General features: G+C 44.5%; 1 protein-coding gene across 2 annotated transcripts in view; it reads right to left on the minus strand.

The window, feature by feature from the left end:
* The window catches only part of LOC115463769 (low-density lipoprotein receptor-related protein 1-like), a 282424-nt gene that overhangs the window by 157904 nt on the left and 103037 nt on the right, over positions 1-21483 (minus strand). For both annotated transcript variants that reach the window (XM_030194533.1, XM_030194532.1), the window contains exon 9: positions 14904-15069. In XM_030194533.1, coding sequence (XP_030050393.1) covers positions 14904-15069 — 166 coding nt within the window. The remainder of the gene's footprint in view (positions 1-14903; positions 15070-21483) is intronic.

Raw genomic sequence — 21483 nt, forward strand, 5'->3', positions numbered from 1 at the left:
ATCATCATCACTGACTTGTTAGAATTTGATAAATATTAGGTGCACATTTGCTAGCTTAGCACCTCGATTGTATGCCTAACTTAGGGGACAATTCTATGAATGGTGCTCAACAATGGGTGCTAAGTGCTATTCTTTAAACAGCACACTCCCTCTGATATTGAGTGCTTATTCTCATTGCTCAATTCTGGGTGCCAGACTTGTATCTGCTGAAACCTGGTGTATATCCCAGTGCCCAATTTGGGTGCACCAGGGGTGGACTAATCATATGGGCAACTAGGCAGTGCCTGAAGGCCCCGAGTCTCCTCCCTCCATCCCCCCCCCCCCCAACACACACACTACAGTCCCCCTGAGCCTCAGTGTGCTCTCTCTGGGCCTACTTTGGAGGGCAATGGTGTTCTACTGGCCTCTTCAGAGGCAGGAAAGAACCCTGTTTCCTGCCCATTGCTCTGTGGCACCATTGAGCTCTCCAAAGTGGCTGCCAAACAGCTGAGACCTGTGACGCTACTAAAGGAAGACTCAGCAGCCATTAAGAAATGGCAGTGCTGGGTAGAGTATCAACAATGGGCAGGAACGAGTAGGGTACTTTCCTGCCCCTGAAGAGGCCATTAGATCACCAGGGACCTTCAAGGTAGGCTGGGGGAGCTGTAGTGTACAGGGGATGTACTATAAACATAGGTGGGCATGGGTAGGTGCACAATAATCCTTTCTGCCTGGGGGCCCAGATCACCATCTGCCCCCGAGGTGCACTATGCCCCTATTCTTCTCCACTTTCCTCTATCCACCTCTCTCTACTCTGTGTGAATGAATTCCTTTCCTACCTTGTCAACCTGTACACTGCTCTGCTTATCAGTGGTGTGGTAAGTTTTAATAAGCTCTGAACTATAACACTATGTATAACTTTCTGGAATGCCCTGACCTGCCCACACCCCTTTTGGGTTATTTAGTCACATTTGTACCCCGCGCTTTCCCACTCATGGCAGGCTCAATGTGGCTTACATGGGGCAATGGAGGGTTAAGTGACTTGCCCAGAGTCACAAGGAGCTGCCTGTGCCTGAAGTGGGAATCGAACTCAGTTCCTGAGGACCAAAGTCCACCACCCTAACCATGCATCTTATGGGTCTTGGATGCTACCCAATTTGCATGCACATCTGGCTGTGCGCTGTTCTATAATGCTGGGCACCTAAGTGATGGTTAACAGCTTGCTAGCCCAGTTGTGCACACCAGCAGTGTGCCCAAAGTTGGTTGCCATATATAGAAGGCAGGGTTGTATATGACAAGATGCTTGAGTCAGTAGGTAAACAGTAACAGACACTGATGTTGAAGTTGGTTATGAGTCGAGATGGAATGTGAATGGGCAATTTCATATGTAGAAGAATTTCAGGTTGGGACTTCTGAAGTGTCTCCCTGCATTTGTTAGGCCCATGTGCCAATCTGTGAAAAAGGATTTGTATCCTAAAGCACATACTGTCTTGCCCATCTCCATAAGATTCTAATATTCATGGTTCATGATGACAAAAGGGACATTTCTATGATTTGATATGAAGGATGAAGCATGTGAATTGAAGGTTTGTTTGTGCCAGAAAGTGTGGTTATATAGGAGAAATCACAGTCCTGTCAGAAGTAAAAACTAGTTTGGGGAAGGTTTTCCTTGCAGGAGAGGTGGAGTGAAATACTGACCATCTCATTACCTCAACCAATTTACAGATTATTGGTGTCTGAAATAAAAACATCTTAATTCTGCCAAATTTAGTTCTACCGAGTATCTCTCATCCTATATAATAATTCTCACCTCCAACAGGATGTGCTTGGAACATCAGTGACAGACAATTTGGCAAAGCAAAACAATCTGAGTGCTGGCCATTAGGACACAGAGTTTTAAAAGACTGAAGGAGGGACTTCCAGTGGTGCCATGAGCTAAGCAGCAGCAGCTAGCACGAGCTCCGGAGCCGCCGCCCCACCATTAACGATAACACCAGAAATCAACACTGTTTTTCTTCGTCTACTGGGAATATAATAACGCATGGACAGATATTTGAGGACTAACCCGGCCGGAATGGCGCAACGCTCTGCCAAAAAAGAAAAAATAAAATCGAATGGAGAAGAGCCCAAGATGGCCGACGACATGGCGGCGGCGGCAAAAGAATTTACCGAGGTACAATTAGATCAATTAACTGCAGCCATCGCAAAGGCCTGGGAGCCCAAATGGGCGGCTTTAGACCGCAAACTTGAAGGCATTAACTCACAGCTTGACGGGCTAAAAACTCGGGTGGCGGATGCAGAGGTCCGGGTATCTGCACTGGAAGATGATTCGCAAGGCTATGCCCCGGATATCACTGCAATGAAACGGCAAATCTCTGCGCAGGAGAATAAGATCGAGGATCTCGAAAATCGCGCCCGTAGAAATAACATTCGCATTGTGGGATTGGAGGAATCTCTCCCTGAGCGCAACCTAGAAGTATGGCTAGAAAATTGGCTTTCTAAAGAACTTGCCTTAACAGACACAATGGGCACGCTGGTAATTGAAAGGGCCCACCGTGTAGGCCGGAAACAGGAGACCCAAAACAGGCCACGTGTTATTGTGGCAAAGATCCTAAACTATAGGCACAAAATCGAAATCTTGCAAGGATTTAGACTTAAAAGAGACTCACTTAAGCACAATGGGAGAAACATTCTAATTTTCCAAGACTTTTCGGCAGATGTACAGGAGCGGAGGAGACAATATCATCCGTTGTGCACAACGCTGGTAGCAAAAAAGATCCGCTTTGCAGTACAATACCCAGCGAGACTCAGAATCATGATAAAAGACACATGGCAGACATTTAACACAGAGTCTGAAGCTAAAAAGTTTTTGGTAGACCATAATATCATGGATCCTTTATAATATGGTTCTGGGTCCAAAGAGTAAGTGATCTATTGGAAAGTTTGATGTGATTTATATGTACAATTACTGATTGCGAAGGTTACTGTTACAGCACACAGGTGGGGTGGGGCCCCAGGCACAAAACGGGATTGTCTAATTCTTCCCCTTAATAGCAAGGGGGGGGAATGGGTTATTTGGAGAGGGAGAAAAAGTTGGGGGGGGGGAAAGGGGAATTCCCTGTAGTTCTGAATTTAGGTATGCTATGGAGGACTAAGCGGCAAATAAAAATGGATGGTTTAAGGGGAAGAAACGGGGTATGGAGGGTCCGAGGGGAAAGCATTAAGTTAAAGAAACCCATTTTGAAACGGACCATACTGGACCCTCTGAGTGAAAGTGAGAGGATTGCAGCATGCCAGCCCGGATAATATCATGGAATGTGGGGGGCATTAGCAACCCCATAAAAAGAGCAAAAATATTACAAGCCTTAAACAGGCATAGGGCAGATGTGGCCTGCTTACAGGAAACGCGTTTGAACGACATAGAACACTCAAAACTGTGTAGAAGCTGGGTAGGAGAGTGCCATTCAGTCGCAGCACAAGGAAGGGGGGGGGGGCCTAGCTATCCTAATTAGGAAAAGAATACCATGCACTGTAGAGGCATTAGCACAAGGTAGACAGGACAGATATCTAGCTGTAAAAATCTGGCTCCAAGGGATGGAATTCATATTAGTAAACTTATATGGTCCAAATGAACATATCCCTGGATTTCTCAGTGGGCTGGCTAACAGGTGTTTACAATATAAAATAACAAAAATAATAGTGGTGGGAGACTTCAATCTAGTTTCAGACCCACACCAGGACACTACAAGTTTGTCAACGTCTTACTACTCAGGGCAGAGGAATAAAGAGTTTTCCATATTTCGAAGAACGCTGGACCTAGTCGATGCATGGAGGACATTACACCCAGACGAACGAGAGTACACCCATAGATCTAGAGCCCATGACACGATGGCACGATTAGACCACACAATGGTAGAGAGATCACTTTTCCCTATGATTATAGCAGCAGAGGTGGGTCCGGAGGAGATATCGGACCATTCTTTAATTTGGATAGACTTAGAGGTACCCACAGACAAGCAGGGAGGTGGGGGCTGGAGATTCCCAACGTTTTTATATAATGACCCACACTTTAAGGCATTTCTATGCAAAAAATGGGAAGATTATGAAAAGAATAATGAATATGCACACAAAAAAAATCAGTTTATTCTGGGCCGCCTCAAAAGCAGTCTTAAGAGGGGAAGTTATAGCCTATTGCAGTAGGAGGAAAAAAACAAGATTGGCGAGTATCTTGCAATTAGAACAAAAACTACAGAGGGCAAAAAGGAGATACACAAATAACCCTAATCAGACAACACTAGATGAACTAAAAATCATACAAACAACACTGAACACTTTGCTACATGAACGAGCAACAAGGTCATCTCTTTATTATAAATACAGGTTGCACAGATTTGGAAACAAATCAGGAGCCCTCTTGGCACGGCTCATCAGGAATTGGGGGGGGTCTAGGGCGATACCAGTTTTGCGGGACACACAGGGGACAATCACTAGCTCTAGAGAACGTATTGGGCAAATGTTCACTGAATACTTTTCGAACCTATATGAAGCTAATACACAGTCATCACTACAACAAACACAAAGATTCCTAGAGGGACTGAATTTACCCAAGTTAGCAGACCTAGAACTCGAAAAACTCAATGCCCCACTGACTATGTCTGAATTACAACATGCCATCAAATCCCATAAACTCCGTTCGGCACCCGGCCCGGACGGGTTTACAGGGGAATATTACAAACTGCTCCCCCCCAGGGCATTATTGGCTTTGCTAGAATATTATGAAGAAGTGATCAACCGGGGTTATTTCCCTAAGTATGCTAACGAGGCTCTGATCACGTTGATCCCTAAACCTGGGAAGGAAATGGACAAAGTGGAATCATACCGACCAATATCGTTGCTAAATGTAGACATAAAATTACTTGCCAAAATGCTAGCCAACAGATTGGCAGACATTTTACCTAACTTAGTAGGCCCAGAGCAGGTAGGATTCGTGCGGCAAAGACAAGCAACACAAAACGTACGTAGGCTATTACTGGCTATGGCAACATGCTCGGAGGAGAAGTGGCCAGCATTGGTGGTGGCATTAGATGCAGAAAAAGCATTTGACCAGGTCAGATGGGATTACCTATTTAATGTATTGGGTCATATGGGATTTTCAGGATGGTATTTGCAAGCACTTAAATCCCTATACTCACATCCAACAGCAAGAGTGATAGTCAATGGGCTCCAAGAAAAAGAGTTCAAAATAGAGAAAGGCACCAGGCAGGGCTGCCCCCTTTCGCCACTGCTCTTTGTATTATCTTTAGAGCCCCTGTTGTGTGCACTTAGAGAGGAAGATAAAATCAGAGGTGTTTTCATAGGAACCCGGTGTATCAAAGTACTGGCATACGCAGATGATCTGTTGCTGACCTTGACGGATCCAGGGCGGTCTGTAAAAGAGCTATTAGATAAAATTACACAATATGGGAAGCTCTCTGGGTTTAAATTAAATGTGTCTAAGTCAATAGCGATGGGAATCGGGGCAGATGAAGGGAAAGACTGGGGAGATAGGTTACCTTTTCAGCAAACGAGAGAACATATAAAGTATCTGGGAGTGGTGGTTCCAGCAGACATTAACAACATGTATCATCTAAATATCAATAGACTTCTGAGAGAGACAGACACTAGTCTGAAGGCATGGGCTGGACTCCCTCTTTCGCTAATAGGCCGCATTGCTTTATTTAATATGATTATAGCTCCCAGGTGGTTGTATGTACTGCAAATGTTGCCATTGTATATCAATAACAAACATGAACGAAAGTTGCGGACTACGATACAGAAATTCCTCTGGCGGGGCAAAAAAGCCCGTCTTGCCTTTAACATGCTTTGCGTACCAGTGGAGCATGGTGGCCTGGGCCTGACAAATATAAGGCACCTAAACATAGCTAGTGGCATGAGGACAATTAATGACTGGTTCCGAGGCACAACAAATTTTACAGATACTCCACTGGAGCTCGAGCTCACAAAGGGGACTCATTTCAGCAATTATTTACACTCTACTGGGATACCGATACCTCGAGTTTTGAAACGGACAAGGATTATGCCCTGTGCAGTGGCAGTATGGAAGTGGATTTGTAAACTTCATCACTTCTCTTCAAAAGTGACCCCATACTTACCAGTCTGTGATAATGCAGCTTTTCCCCCGGGGCAAATGTATGCAGTGTTCCATAGGTGGAAGAGACGAGGGATAAAATATTTAATGCAAGTAATCACAAGAGAAGGCCGTATGAAGCCATTTATGGAATTACAATCAAAATATGGAATACAACAAAATGAAAAATTCTTTTATGAACAATTGAAACACTACGTGGCTTCACTGCCATGGGAGTCTTTGGCAGAGGACACACAGGAAGAATTGTCCTCGGCGTTCTCACTTGGAGCACAGCAGAAAGTGCCTTTATCATATCATCACCGCCACATAAAAGATACAGTTGAAGAGCCAGATTACTTGCGTCTAGCTCACCTGTGGACAACAGACCTCCATACTGAAATTGACGCAGCACAGATAAAGTCCCACGTGCTGTCAATAAGGCGAACCACTTACCAATCTACACATTGGGAATTACAATACAAGTTTGTGCTGCGGGCACATGTGCCCCCCAGACGAGCCTTTTACATGGGACTCTCCCCCTGGGGGGAGTGCCCAAAATGCGGAGCAGAAGGCGCAAGTTTGGGACACATGTTTTGGCAATGCAGCACAATAGAGAGATTTTGGAAAGAAATCATCAAATATACAAATTCGCTTTGGAGACAGTGTTGGACTTATAAGCCTACCTTTCTGTTTGGTAAACTAACAATGGGCCCCCGCCTAGAAAAAGGTTTCACGTCATTTGTTCAACGAGCAATTATTGTGGGCAAACAAGTTATACTAACAGAGTGGTTATCAATGAGAGGCCCGACTCTTCAGCAGTGGAGGACACGTATGCTATGGCTAGTACGTATGGAAAGACTGAGTGTCTCTGATGTCAACTCGCCAACAGGAATACAATTTCAGCAGCGGTGGGCACCATTTTGGAGCACTCTAACCCTGTCAGCAAGAAGTTACCTCTTGAACTTGTAATAGCATATAATAGACTACCGAGATTGACTATCAAAGCTAAGGGAATGTTTCGGTTTTGGGAAGGGAAAAAGGGGGGGGGGGGAAGGGGGGGGAGAAGGGGAAACAAAAAAGGAAAAACAGGCGGTTAACAGTTGGATATCAATTAGTTAATAGTTGTGTTAAGAGATTCTATGTTTCTGTTCACCAATAAAAAAGATTTAAACATTAAAAAAAAAAAAAAAAAGACTGAAGGAACTGAAAGTGTTAAATGGGGGGAGGGGGGAGTTCTGAAAGACGAACATTTGGGAAAGGAAAACAATCTGAATGCTGGCCATTAGGACACAGAAAGACATGCAAATTTGGGACAGGAAAACAAATCTCAATGCTGGCCATTAGCACACAGGGTACATAGGACAGTTTTAAAAGACTGAAGGAACCAAAAGTGTTCAGGGGGGGCAAGTTCTGAATGAATGAAAAATGAAAATTTAGGAGAGGAACACAATCTGAATGCCGGGCATTTGTACACAGGGTAGATAGGACACTTTTTAAAAAATGAAGGATGTGAAAGTATTACATCTTTGGGGAGGGGTGAGGAGGAAAGCTGTGGGGTATCCGGATACTGGGCTTTAGGGCCACAGGGGTACATAGACTTTTGAAAGCCTTAAGGAACGCAAAGTGTGGGAAGGAGGAGGAAAAGGAGGGGAGGGAACGGGGTGAGTGGCATTAGGAACAGGGGAGGGGGCCCTGTCACACAGACAGTCTCACTCTGTCACACATCCGCACATTCACTCTGGCTCTCTCAAACACACACTCCCAGGAAAACCTTGCTGGCGCCCGTTTCATTCGTTCCATAAACGGGCCTTTTTTACTAGTTAGTAATAAAGTTACTATTTAAATGCACAATGAACATGATCTTAATCTGTACAAGTACAGAATGTATGCTTCACACAGTACCGGATTTCCAACTTCTCAGCACTGATAAGCAGTGTGATAGTATCGGTTGTGTCACGGAAAGAGCGTTTTGAATTCCTCTCTCGGAGCTGTAACTGGTTAGAGAGATTTACAAACTGGATCAGATGTGCAGCATATGACAATGGACAAAACGCTTGTCTCTTTGGGGAGACAAGTGTGGACTGTGCATTCAGTGAGCCCATGAGGTAAAGGATTTGGATGTTTGGCTGGATGTGCAGTTAGCCACTTTTCATTAAAAATATTGAAGTAGGTTGAGCTAGCTGTTTTGAGCATGTTTGCTTTAGTGATTACCCAGGGTCCAATGGATTACTGAAATCTGGCCTAGACAGATTTGTCCCAGACTATCTGCTGATTAAATTGGTCCAGAATATGGTAGCCAGATTACTGAGAAGGGATATGGATCTTGTTACCCTTCTCTTGTACAGGCTAGAGTACAAGTTTGTGATGACTAGAGATATTTGGCTCCCAATTATCTGCAGAGTAGGCTGCAGGAGAATCACCCAAGGAGGGTTTCAGTCAAAGTCAGGGGCTATGTGGTCCCAGGAATAAGGATGGCACATTTATAGTATGAACTAAATTTTCAATTGGAGGCTGAGTTTCCTCAAAGGACAATGTCAAAATGTCAGTCTGTTCAGTGTGCTGACGGTCGCAAGGGCAAGTTTCCTGGAAAATGGCTGCCATTTTTTAGTGATGACACACACTGTCAAACCGCTAACCCAATAGGCACCCATCTAGGGGCTCACCGTTCCACTACTATTGTTTTTACTGCTGTTCAGAGCTAACTTCAAAAATGTCTCATGCAGATACACCCTCTTACAGAAAATGGCTCCATTCTATTTTACCATTTAATCTGAATGTGTTAAAGTACCTAAACGAAAAATCCATTGTTCCTTGCGCAGGAGTGTTCTCCGACGGTCCACCCCTCGCAACCCAGCGTCTATTTGTTGTAAAGCCAGGCATCTTAGTGTCTCAAAACCATGCTGAAATTCAGCACACTGATTAGCTAGTAGTAAAGTGATTTTTGTGTTTATCCCACTCTTGTGTTTGACAAGCCTCACATACAGCTGAAGGGAGGTTTGTCCAATGTAGAGCTTCCCACAAGGGCAGGTGATACAGGGGAGGAAGAGAAGAAACCTAGCGTATGCCCTGATTAAATAGATCTGAATGTTGTGAGCAGGCTGAGTTGACATTTTGACTGGTGGTTCTGACGCAGCATTGGCGAAACAGTGGCCAAAGTTGACTACGGTCATTGAATAATCTGTGATAATCAGAAAGAACAGACAGATTCAACAGCCTAAGCTAAGTGATTTTAACTTTTGAAATCTGTTTCACTTGAACTTTAGATATTAGCTTAAGGAGACTGCATATCACAAAAACAGGTGGGTTTTTTTTTGCCTCTGATGAAGCAGTCTCAGTTCCCTTAACACAGCTTATGAAAAAGGAGCTTCTTGAGGCTTTTTCCTCCTTTAGTAGAAGTAATTTTTCCTCCTATACATGGAGTTTTCCTAAATATATGATTTGACATGGGTCTCAGACTATTCCTACTGTTTGAAGTGCTTTAGAAACATGACTGCAGAAAAAAAAAAAAAAAAAAAAAAAAAAGAGGCCAAAAGCCCATCCTGTCTGCCCATCTTCAGTAATCTCCAACTCTTTCCTAATGGATCCCACATACCTGTCCCCATGCTTTAACTACAACCTCCACTGGGAGGCCATTCCATGCATCCACCACCCTTTCCATGAAAGAGTATTTTCTGACTAAGCCTATTTCCTCAACTTCATCGTATGCCCCCTCACGCCAGAGTTTTCCTTCATCTGCAAAAAGGCTTACCTGTACATTAACGCCACTGAGGTATTTAAATGTCTATCATATCACCCCCCCCCCCCCCCCCCGTCTCTCTTCCAGCATATACACACAGATCCCCAAACCCGTTTTATGACTGAGACCGCTTAACAGTTTCATAGTTGCTCTGGACCAACTCCATCCCATTTATATCCTTCCGTAGGTGCAGTCTCCAGAACTGGACAGTACTCTAAATGGGGCCTCACCAAAGACATAAGGGTACCATCACCTGTTTTCCTGGTCATCCCTCTCCATATGCAGCCAAGCATCCTTCTGGCTTTGACCATTGCTTTCTACCTGTTTGAGTCTGAATTTAAAGGTCTCCAATCACTCCCAAGTCCTGCTCTTTCATCACAGCAGCACTTCACCCCCTCTATTTTACCATTCCTCTGGATTCTTATAACCCAAGTGCAGTGGCGTAGCAAGGGCGGGGCGGTGGGGGTGGTCCGCCCCGGGTGTCATTGGGTGAGGGGGTGCTCCGCTCCCGCTGCTCCGACTAAAATTTTTTTTTTTTCGAAGCGCCAGAGAGTGGCAGGCAGCACGCCTCGCGTCTGCCCTGCTAATAAAGAAAATCTCGCTGACTTCGTCGTCCTTCCCACACTGAGTCCCGCCCCGCCCTCGCGGTAATAGGAAGTTGTCTCAGAGGGGGGCGGGACTCAATGTGGGAAGGGCGACGTCAGCGAGATCTTCTTTACTAGCAGGGCAGATGCGAGGCACGCTGCCTGCCACTTTCCAGCGCTTCAAAAAAAAAAAAAAATTTTAAAGCAGGACAGGGTAGGAGAACGGATCTCGGGTCGGGGGATTCAGAGGGGAGCTTAAAGGGGATTAGGGAGGGTGGTGCTCAGATGGGAGAAGGGGTCTGAAGCTGAAACTGGGGTCTGACAAGGGGGCAGGAGGGAAAATGGGTCTGAGGCTGAAAGGGGGGGATGCAAGGCATGTGGTGGATGAAGGGGACATATCCTGGATGGAAGGGGGGCACAGAGAAAGGGCAGATGGTGGGTGGAAGGGGAGAGAGAGAGATGGCAGACGGTGCATGGAAGGGGCAGAAGTGGATGGAAGGGAGAGAGGGCAGAGAGAGAGAGGGCGAAGACAGATGCTGGATAGAAGGAAGACAGTGAAAAGATGAGGAAAGCAGAAACCAGAGAAAACGAACTGTAAATATATATTTTTATTTTTTTGCTTTAGGATAGCTGTGTTAATAAATGTTTATAATAAGTACATAAGTAATGCCATACTGGGAAAAGACCAAGGGTCCATCGAGCCCAGCATCTTGTCCACGACAGCGGCCAATCCAGGCCAAGGGCACCTGGCAAGCTTCCCAAATGTACAAACATTCTATACATGTTATTCCTGGGATTTTGGATTTTTCCAAGTCCGTTTAGTAACGGTTTATGGACTTGTCCTTTAGGAAACCGTCCAACCCCTTTTTAAACTCTGCTAAGCTAACCTCCTTCACCACATTTTCTGGCAATGAATTCCAGAGTTTAATTACACGTTGGGTGAAGAAAAAATTTCTCCGATGTTTTAAATTTACTACACTGTAGTTTAATCGCATGCCCCCTAGTCCTAGTATTTTTGGAAAGCGTGAACAGAAGCTTCACATCCACCTGTTCCACTCCACTCATTATTTTATATACCTCTATCATGTCTCCCCTCAGCCGTCTCTTCTCCAAGCTGAATAGCCCTAGCCTCCTTAGTCTTTCTTCATAGGGAAGTCGTCCCATCTCCGCTATCATTTTAGTCGCCCTTCGCTGCACCTTTTCCAATTCTACTATATCTTTCTTGAGATGCGGCGACCAGAATTGAACACAATACTCAAGGTGCGGTCGCACCATGGAGCGATACAACGGCATTATAACATCCTCACACCTGTTTTCCATACCTTTCCTAATAATACCCAACATTCTATTCGCTTTCCTAGCCGCAGCAGCACACTGAGCAGAAGGTTTCAGTGTGTTATCGACGACGACACCCAGATCCCTTTCTTGGTCCGTAACTCCTAACGTGGAACCTTGCATGACGTAGCTATAGTTCGGGTTCTTTTTTCCCCACATGCATCACCTTGCACTTGCTCACATTAAACGTCATCTGCCATTTAGCTGCCCAGTCTCCCAGTCTCGTAAGGTTCTCTTGTAATTTTTCACAATCCCGTCGCGAGTTAACGACTTTGAATAACTTTGTGTCAGCAAATTTAATTACCTCACTAGTTACTCCCATCTCTAAATCATTTATAAATATATTAAAAAGCAGCGGTCCTAGCACAGACCCCTGAGGAACCCCACTAACTACCCTTCTCCATTGTGAATACTGCCCATTTAACCCCACTCTCTGTTTCCTATCCTTCAACCAGTTTTTAATCCACAATAGGACATTTCCTCCTATCCCATGACCCTCCAATTTCCTCTGTAGCCTTTCATGAGGTACCTTGTAAGGTAATCTTTTTATTGGACTAATTTTAATACATTTTACTTTCGGAGATCAAAACCCCCTTCCTCAGGTCAGGATAGGACACTAACAGTACTATACTGAATTGACCTGAGGAAGGTGGTTTTGGCCTCTGAAAGCTAAATGTATTAGTCCAATAAAATGATATTTGTTAATTTGTAAAGTGGTGATTGGTATTTGTTAGTTTTTTCAAATTTACATCTGCTGTCTTTATATTTTGCACAGTACTAGAGGACATTTTCTGTTTCTATGGCGTTGCATTGTATGCAGAGTCTGGCATCGGGGGTTCAGTTTAATTTTTGTCTAAATAGAAAGTTTATGATTACTTATTCTATAGTGGATTAGGGTGTACCTGTATTTGTGAAAAAGACATGGCTTTCGGTTGGCATTGACTGTGCAGGATCGACGATCTGTACTAATCTGTCTTCGTTTTACAATAGGTGAATTGATGTTCTAGTGCTCACTGTAGTGTTTAAGATGCTTTCCTTTTCCTTGTGTGACTCGTACAAATTACTGCTTATGGTATGGTACAATTGCTCTATAGGTCCTGAGTGTTTTGTATTCTCGGTATGCCTAGTACTGGATTTCGGGGGGGGGGGGGGGGGGGGGGGGGTGTTAAAAAATGACCGGCCCCGGGTGTCAACTACCCTAGCTATGCCACTGCCCAAGTGCATGACCCTGCATTTCTTAGCATTAAATGTTAATCGTTTTAGATCCTCATACTATCCACACCTTCCGGGGTGTCATTACATAATTTGGTACGGGTTGTCTTTGTGGATACCAGACAGCCCTTCCACAATGTCACTCAAAAAATGTTTAGGCTAGCCCGAGGACCAACCCCTGCAGTATGCCACTGATTGCCTCAGAGCAAGCTCCATTTACCACTACCCGCCATCGCCTTCCATTTAACCAGTTTTTAACCCAGTCACTTTAGGTTCCACACAAGGGCACTCAGTTTATTTAACTGTCGCCTGTGCAGAACTGTGTCAAAGGCATTGCTAAAATCCAAGTACACCACATCTAGTGAGCCCCCCAAGTCCAACTGTGATCACCCAAAGAAAAAAAAAATCAGATTCATCTGACATGACCTGCTTCTAGTGAAGCCATGCTGCCTCAAGTCACAATCCTCTGCTTTAGAAGCGTTTCCATGAGTTAGCTCACCACTAATGTCAGACTGACAGGTCTATAGTTAAACCTCCTTATTTGTGCTCTTGTGCAGAGGGAGCACATCTGCCCTTCTCCAGTCCTCTGGAACCACTCCAGACTAAGGAAGCATGGAAGATGTCAACACAAAAGAGCCGCTAAAACATCTTCAAGTTCCTTTAGCACCCTCGGATGTATCCCATCATGCCCCCATCACTTATCCACTTTTAAAGTCTATCTAGCTCCTCGTAAACACAGTCTTGAGAATCAGTCCGGGTCTTCCATACATCTATTCCCATTTGCATTTGTTTCCTGCGGTCCTACCTCTAGCCTTTCATCCGTGAACACAACAGAAATAATTGTTAAAGAAATTCAACTTGATTTGTCCTTAGAAGCTTCTACATATACCTCCCCCTCAGCTCCCAAGTCTCACAATGCTATTATGGCACTTCCTCCTGTCACTTATCTGAAAGGCTTCTTCCCCCAATTTTACCATATCAGCTATCTTTTCTTCTATTTGCCTCTTCACATTCAACAGCTTTTCCAGCTTCTCCTGGTATTTTTGCCTGTCCAGAACCAGAGTGGCCTTTTTCCCCTCTTATTTATGCAATTTTATAACAAAAAGGTTTGTCATTTAAGATAGCTCCTTTCTGTCAGCTATTCCCACCCAACTCTTTCCTGAGAAATCCACCCATCTCATTCCGCCAGCTGTTCCCATCCAACTCTTTCCTGAGAAATTGCCCCATATCAAAAGTTAATTCTTTTGAAATCTAGGATCTTCAATCTTGAATAAACCCTTTCCTCTGCGTCAATATTGAATCATACCAGTCAGTGATTGCTAGATTCAGATGATCTCCCACCACAACAAACATTCTCTCCGTTTGTTGAGCACCAGGTCTCGGATAGCTACATCCCGTGTAGGTTCTTTTACCCACAGCTGAAATAATCCAGATCTCTTGGCTTCTAGACAACCACACAGCAGGGAAGCCCCATTCAATGTATAGTATGTTAAAAAAAAAAATTTTTTAATTGCGCATTAGTAATACTTCCCCTTTCCTAGCTATTTTGTGGCTGTGTTCAATTAGGTCTCTATTTCTTCTGACTGTGAAGATGACATTACACCAACATAAATACATTTTCCTTTCCCCGTTACCAGTTTAACTCACAGTGCTTCTTCCTTACCCCATATGTCCTGCAGTTCTGTCACTTATTTTTAATGTATGCCAATCTTCCATCCTTTTTTCCTACCTGTCCTTCCTGAATAGATTACAGCCCTGTATAACTATATGCCAGTCATGGCAATCTGAATCATCTCCGTGACTGCCACTAAATTCAAGTTGGAAGTTATCAATGCAGCCTGTAGAGCTAGAAATGTTACTACCACGCCCCAGTATAGAGCTGATTCTTTACCCTCCCTCCATAAAAAAACCTCCGGTATTCATTGCCTACCTTTTTGCTGGAAACACTATTAGTTGCTGTGGTACTAGATTCTTCTCTAGAATCTTGACATATCCCCTCCCATCACTCAGTCCAGCATATATGGCGTTGTAGAGGTGGTTTGACCAGTACAGCTGACCAGTGAGCCAGTCTACTGCTATACTGTTAACTCCAACATCTAGAATAAGCAGGGAAAAAAAAAGTGTCAGACATGACCATAGTAGTGCCTTTTTTGCATACTTAGGGATTAGTTGCCAGTTCTGTAAGTTGATCACTTCTAACTAATCAGGGAGAGTTGGTTAGGGTAATGGAGATATCACCTTTGTGGTTCAACCAGTTTATATTATATAAAAGGTACTTCTCTAGTGGACTCAAATCTACATTTTGAATCTGAAGCAAGAGAGAGTTAAGTGACTTGCCCAGGGTTCCAGAAGAGTCTATGCCATTGAAAAATAACCTGACGCCCCCCCCCCCCCAACCAGGCTCCCGACTAGAAAGCTACATGGGAATGGGGTTAACAGTAATCCTGCAAAGATTCCCCCCTCCATGTCATGTGGTGTTCCCAAAGAAGTGTAGTGCCAGGCCAACCCAACCTACCTGTCTTTTCCTTGTGTTTCTAAACTAGCTTAGCAATAATAGTACTAAAAAAAGAGAGGGGGGGAAGTTGGTGGATATTAATAGCACTGAAATCCCCATAAGCACCGAGGGGAAGTTATGAACATGAAGCTACTGTTGTGTTATTTTACTACAGGGGATGGAAGAGATTCCAGTGGGGATGGGCAGGATGAGTAAAATTTTGTCCTTGTGTAACTACTCCTGACAGGATCTGGCTCTAAAAAACCTGAGTTGCTCGGTTTCTGTGCCAGTTAATACAGTCTATACTGAACTGAGGAGAGAGAAGATATTTAGCAGGATAGTGTGAAGACTAATTCAGAGGATTGGAATAGGATGGGCTGTATAGGAAGGCCAGATAACTAGGGTGGTAAGATACAGAACATTTTCTATATCTCTCCAATTCAATAAACTGGATCTCAACCAAAGTATACCCATTAGTACAGTGGTGAAGAAAAACAAAACCCTGATATATGTGGACCTACAGTGCTACCTGGTAAAAAAAAAATCCTCTATTATAGTACTTTTTAAAATTAATTGCATTTATAATTCTACCTTACATCAAAGTTGGTTAAACCAGGTGGAAAAAAAAAAAAAAGAGGGGAAAAAAGGAAAACCTCAGAGTCTTAAACTTTATTTCAACAAACCAATTAAAAAAAAAAAACAAGTCCATGTTTACTTTTTTACAATTTTAAAACTCAGCAGTTTACAAATTAAATAGATGCTCGTACAGGGAATACATACAAAACGTTCTCACTGCATGTATAGCCCCATGTTAATACATACAGTTATCAAACAATGATCAGAAGGTGCTAGAGTAATAGAAGATAATAGTAAAAAGGATACATCACTTATCGTATTCACAGACCATACTTTCGTTTTGGACGCTATCCTTATTTTCGAAAGAGAAGGCCGGCCATCTTCCGACACAAATTGGGAGTTGGCCGGCCATCTCTCAAGTCCGGCAAAATCGGCATATTCGAAAGCCGATTTTGGCCGGCTTCAACGGCAGTCCTTCGCAGGAGCGGCTAAAGTTTAAGGGGGCGTGTTGGAGGCATAATGAAGGCGGGACGGGGCGTAGTTAACACATGGCCGCCCTTGGCCGATAATGGTAAAAAGGCTGGCCCTGACGAGCATTTGGCCGGTTTTACTTGGTCCATTTATTTTTAGAACCAAACCTCAAAAAAGTTGCCCCAACTCACCAGATGACCACCGGAGGGAATCGGGGATAACCTCCCCGTACTCCCCCAGTGGTCACCAACCCCCTCCCACCCTTAAAAAAATGTTTTGGCAGCCTCTGTCATACCCAGCTCCATGACAGCAGTATGCAGGTCCCTGGAGCAGTTTTAGGGAGTACTGCAGTGCACTTCAGGCAGGCAGACACAGGCCCACCCCCCCCCCCCCCACTTGTTACACTTGAGGGGGTAAATGTAAGCCCTTCAAAACCCACCCGAAACCCACATGTAGGTGCCCCCCTTCACCCATAAGAGCTATGGTAGTGGTGTACAGTTGTGGGGAGTGGGTTGGGGGGGGGGGTCAGCACCCAAGGAAAAGGAGCTATGTACCTGGGAGCTATTAATGAAGTCCACTGCAGTGTCCCCCCTAAGGTGCCCAGTTGGTGTCCTGGCATGTCAGGGGGACCAGTGCACTTCGAATGCTGGCCCCTCCCACGACCAAATGCCTTGGATTTGGCCAGGTTTGAGATGGCCGGCATCGGTTTCCATTATTGGCAAAAACTGATGCCGGCCATCTCAGACATTTGGCCGGCTCCAACTGTATTATCGAAACGAAAGATGGCCGGCCATCTTGTTTCCATAATATGGTTCGGAACAGCTCTTTACGGCGCCAGCCTTAGAGGTCATTTGTGAAAAAAAAAAACTGCCACCAAAAATGTATACAGAAGACAGTTCTTTCCAATTTAGTATAGCCTCAAAGTACAACATTAAATCATTAGATTTTGAAAAAAAAACAAAACAAAACATTGAACTGCTAGCTCAGAAGAGTAATCAAAACCACAAAAAGTTTTTAAGTTTCTTAAATTTTAATCAGATTTTGAAACTCCTGCAACAAAAGCATCAACAGTTGCTTAGTAATTTTAGAGCAACCCCCCCCCCCCCCCCCCCCACATTGGCTGGTATATTCTTAAAGCATCTAAAAAAAATATTTCAGAGTAGCATAGACCTGTTGGTGGCTCTAAATCAAACACAAATTTAACAGGCAATCAGTGAAGCCTCTAAAGTTGGGAGTAATATGATCCAATCTGTGTGCAAGTAGCCAAGCTGCCGCATTCTGTATAACCTGCAATGCTCGAGTTCTAGCAGCTGACATGCCCATATTTAATCTAATCCTGTTAAAAGTCAAGCCCTGATCTAAAGGAGTGGCCTAGTGGTTAGAGTGGTGGACTGGTCCTGGGGACCTGGGTTCGATTCCCACTGCAGGCACAGGCAGCTCCTTGTGACTCTGGGCAAGTCACTTAACCCTCCATTGCCCCAGGTACAAATAAGTACCTAAGCCGCATTGAGCAGGAAAGCGCAGGGTACAAAAAAAAAAAAAAAGCCTTAGATCATCATACCTTTTAAATGTATTAACATGCAGTGATTTGAGATGAAGTTACTCTCCCCCAAACTGACCTAGTCTAATTTCTCCACACTTACATTCCCACTCTGGATTCACTTAAAATTCCAGCTTTATGGCACTTCTATAGATCACCCCGCTCCTCAACTTTATCCTACAACCTCCTTCAATCACTGCTGATAGACTGTCTTAGTTCCAAGCCTAGTTATCTTAGGAGATTCGGAGATTCATGTCCAGGACTCCTCCTCATCCTTTATAAATGTCAGATCATGGACAGATACAGGGGTGTGCTGGTAAATTTTTAACAACGGGGCTCTCTCTCCGGGCATAGCCAGCCCTGAATTTTTTTTTTTTTTTGGGGGGGGGGGGGGGGGGGGAATACATGCCTCCCCTCCCTTGTGCGGGCACGCTAGGCATACCTTTGCCGAGCCCTACCAGCCAATAAATGGACTGCCACCATTCTCTGCTGCTTGTTTCTGGCTCTGAGCAGCATGATGGAACCTTCTTGCGCTTGTATGAAAAGTCCCAGCCTGATGCTCAGAGTCAGAAACAAGGAGCAGGGATCAGCAGCAGTCTATTTACTTGGCTGGTGGGGCCAGCATCACTGCCAGCAAAGTAAAAGAGAATTCAGGAGGGGGCCCAAGCCCACATTTTGGGAGTCAGTTGTTAAAGTAGCCATGGGGAGGCCTACTTTAACAACCGGCTCCCAAAATTCTTAAAAACTTAACGGCTCTTGCGAGCCTGTGAGAGCCCGCTCCAGCACACCACTGGACAGATACAATATGTCAACGGGCCCTACTCATCATGGAGGGCACACATTGGATTTAATCTTCTCTATTCCCTATCACTATGTTAATTCTTTTCTTCCAGGGCCATGGTCAGACCATTTGCTTGTCTGGTTTACACTCTCCTTATATACACCACACTGCTTGTTATCACCTAAAACAAATCTGATAGGGCTTTTTCAGAGATCACTTCTCTTCTTGCCCATTCCAATTTTGAGCACCACCACCATGACTCTTCCTGATCAAATTTCTGAATACTCAACTTAATACAATTTTGATACTGTTGCCCCTCTACACATTATAAAACCTTTAAAGCAGCATTGGATTCACAACCCATTGTTCACGAAATAGCTACTTATGATCATAGTCTGTGGCCCAACTGTTCGGGGCTTACACCCATAATTGTCTGACAAAAAAAAAAAAAAGTCACAAGTAATACCTTTTATTAAATGTAGATTAAAATTAGATATGTATATGTCAAAGAATAAAGTGGTTGCTCAAACTTAATGGCTGAGCTGTATAGTTGGAAGGAAAGTACATTTCTACAGAATAGAACTTTTGGATGACACAAAAGCACCAGTGCCAAGGTCCAATTTCCATGCACCATGGCAACCTGTCGCTCAGGATTTGTCAAACCTTGAATTATGAACATACAAAAAGAACATTCATCGTTAATGTATATTCAATCAAAAATATTAAACACTATTTCCATCCATGGAAAATCCTAAAATGAAATGGTCACATTAGTGAACATCTAGCGACTACACGTCACATCATAGGTGTCAATGATCTGCTCAAGAGTTAATATCGCCAACAAATTTTCAGTAAACAGACTATCAGCCTTCCTTTACCCATTGTGTATCTCAGCCAGTTTTGTACACATTGCGTGGCAGAAAAGGCTCCCTCAGGTTGCTGTGACAACAGGAAGTGCCAGTTTCAAGAGCTTTGTAAAATTTGGATTTAAAAACGGTGTTTAAGCAGCTGCTAGAGTTTCCAGAGTGATTTCTAGGTTTAGTAAGTCAATTTTTATCAATTCCATCTGTGTGAGCAAATTTTGTATTGCTAGAAAGAGCACTTGTGCATATTTACTGTGTAGTCCATTGCTGCCCTCCAAATCACATTTCAGAACTCCATTTCAAGCACTAAACCACAACTCATCTATGGAGCTATTAACATCAGATCCTCTAAAAAAAAATTCTAACACAATGTCAGATGTTATGAAAAACTAAAATTAAAGTGTGATGTTGATGTCACCTCAGTAAGGTCAACACAATCCCTCTAACTTTTGAACTCAGAAAGGGTATGATACATACCTGTAGCAGTTGTTCTCCGAGGACAGCAGGCTGATTGTTCTCACGACTGGGTTGACGTCCGCGGCAGCCCCCACCAACCGGAAGAAGCTTCGCGGGACGGTCGGCACGCAGGCCACGCCCACCGCGCATGCGCAGCCGCCTTCCCGCCCGTGCGCGACCGCTCCCGCCAGTTGAATGACAAGCAATAAAATATGAAACACACAACTCCAAAGGGGAGGAGGGAGGGTAGGTGAGAACAATCAGCCTGCTGTCCTCGGAGAACAACTGCTACAGGTATGTATCATACCCTTTCTCCGAGGACAAGCAGGCTGCTTGTTCTCACGACTGGGGTATCCCTAGCTCTCAGGCTCACTCAAAACAATAACCCAGGTCAATTAAACCTCGCAACGGCGAGGGTACAACAGAAATTGACCTACGAAGAACAACTAACAGAGTGCAGCCTGACCAGAATAAATTCGGGTCCTGGAGGGTGGAGTTGGATTTACACCCCAAACAGATTCTGCAACACCGACTGCCCGAACCGACTGTCGCGTCGGGTATCCTGCTGGAGGCAGTAATGAGATGTGAATGTGTGGACAGATGACCACGTCGCAGCCTTGCAGATCTCTTCAATAGTGGCTGACTTCAAGTGGGCCACCGACGCTGCCATGGCTCTGACACTATGAGCTGTGACATGACCCTCAAGAGCCAGCCCAGCCTGGGCGTAAGTGAAGGAAATGCAATCTGCTAGCCAATTGGAGATGGTGCGTTTCCCGACAGCGACCCCTAGCCTGTTAGGGTCGAAAGAAATAAACAATTGGGCGGACTGTCTGTTGGGCTGTGTCCGCTCCAAGTAGAAGGCCAATGCTCTCTTGCAGTCCAATGTGTGCAACTGACGTTCAGCAGGGCGGGTATGCGGCCTGGGGAAGAATGTTGGCAAGACAATTGACTGGTTAATATGGAACTCCGACACCACCTTCGGCAGAAACTTTGGGTGAGTGCGGAGCACTACTCTGTTGTGATGAAATTTAGTATATGGAGCATGAGCTACTAGGGCTTGAAGCTCACTGACCCTACGAGCTGAAGTAACTGCCACCAAGAAAATGACCTTCCAGGTCAAGTACTTCAGATGGCAGGTATTCAGTGGCTCAAAAGGAGGTTTCATCAGCTGGGTGAGGACGACGTTGAGATCCCATGACACAGTAGGAGGCTTGATAGGGGGCTTTGACAAAAGCAAGCCTCTCATGAATCGAACGACTAAAGGCTCTCCAGAGATGGCTTTACCTTCCACACGATAATGGTAAGCACTAATCGCACTAAGGTGATTCC

The sequence above is a fragment of the Microcaecilia unicolor genome, chromosome 2 (assembly GCF_901765095.1).
Source record: "Microcaecilia unicolor chromosome 2, aMicUni1.1, whole genome shotgun sequence".
NCBI lineage: Eukaryota > Metazoa > Chordata > Amphibia > Gymnophiona > Siphonopidae > Microcaecilia > Microcaecilia unicolor.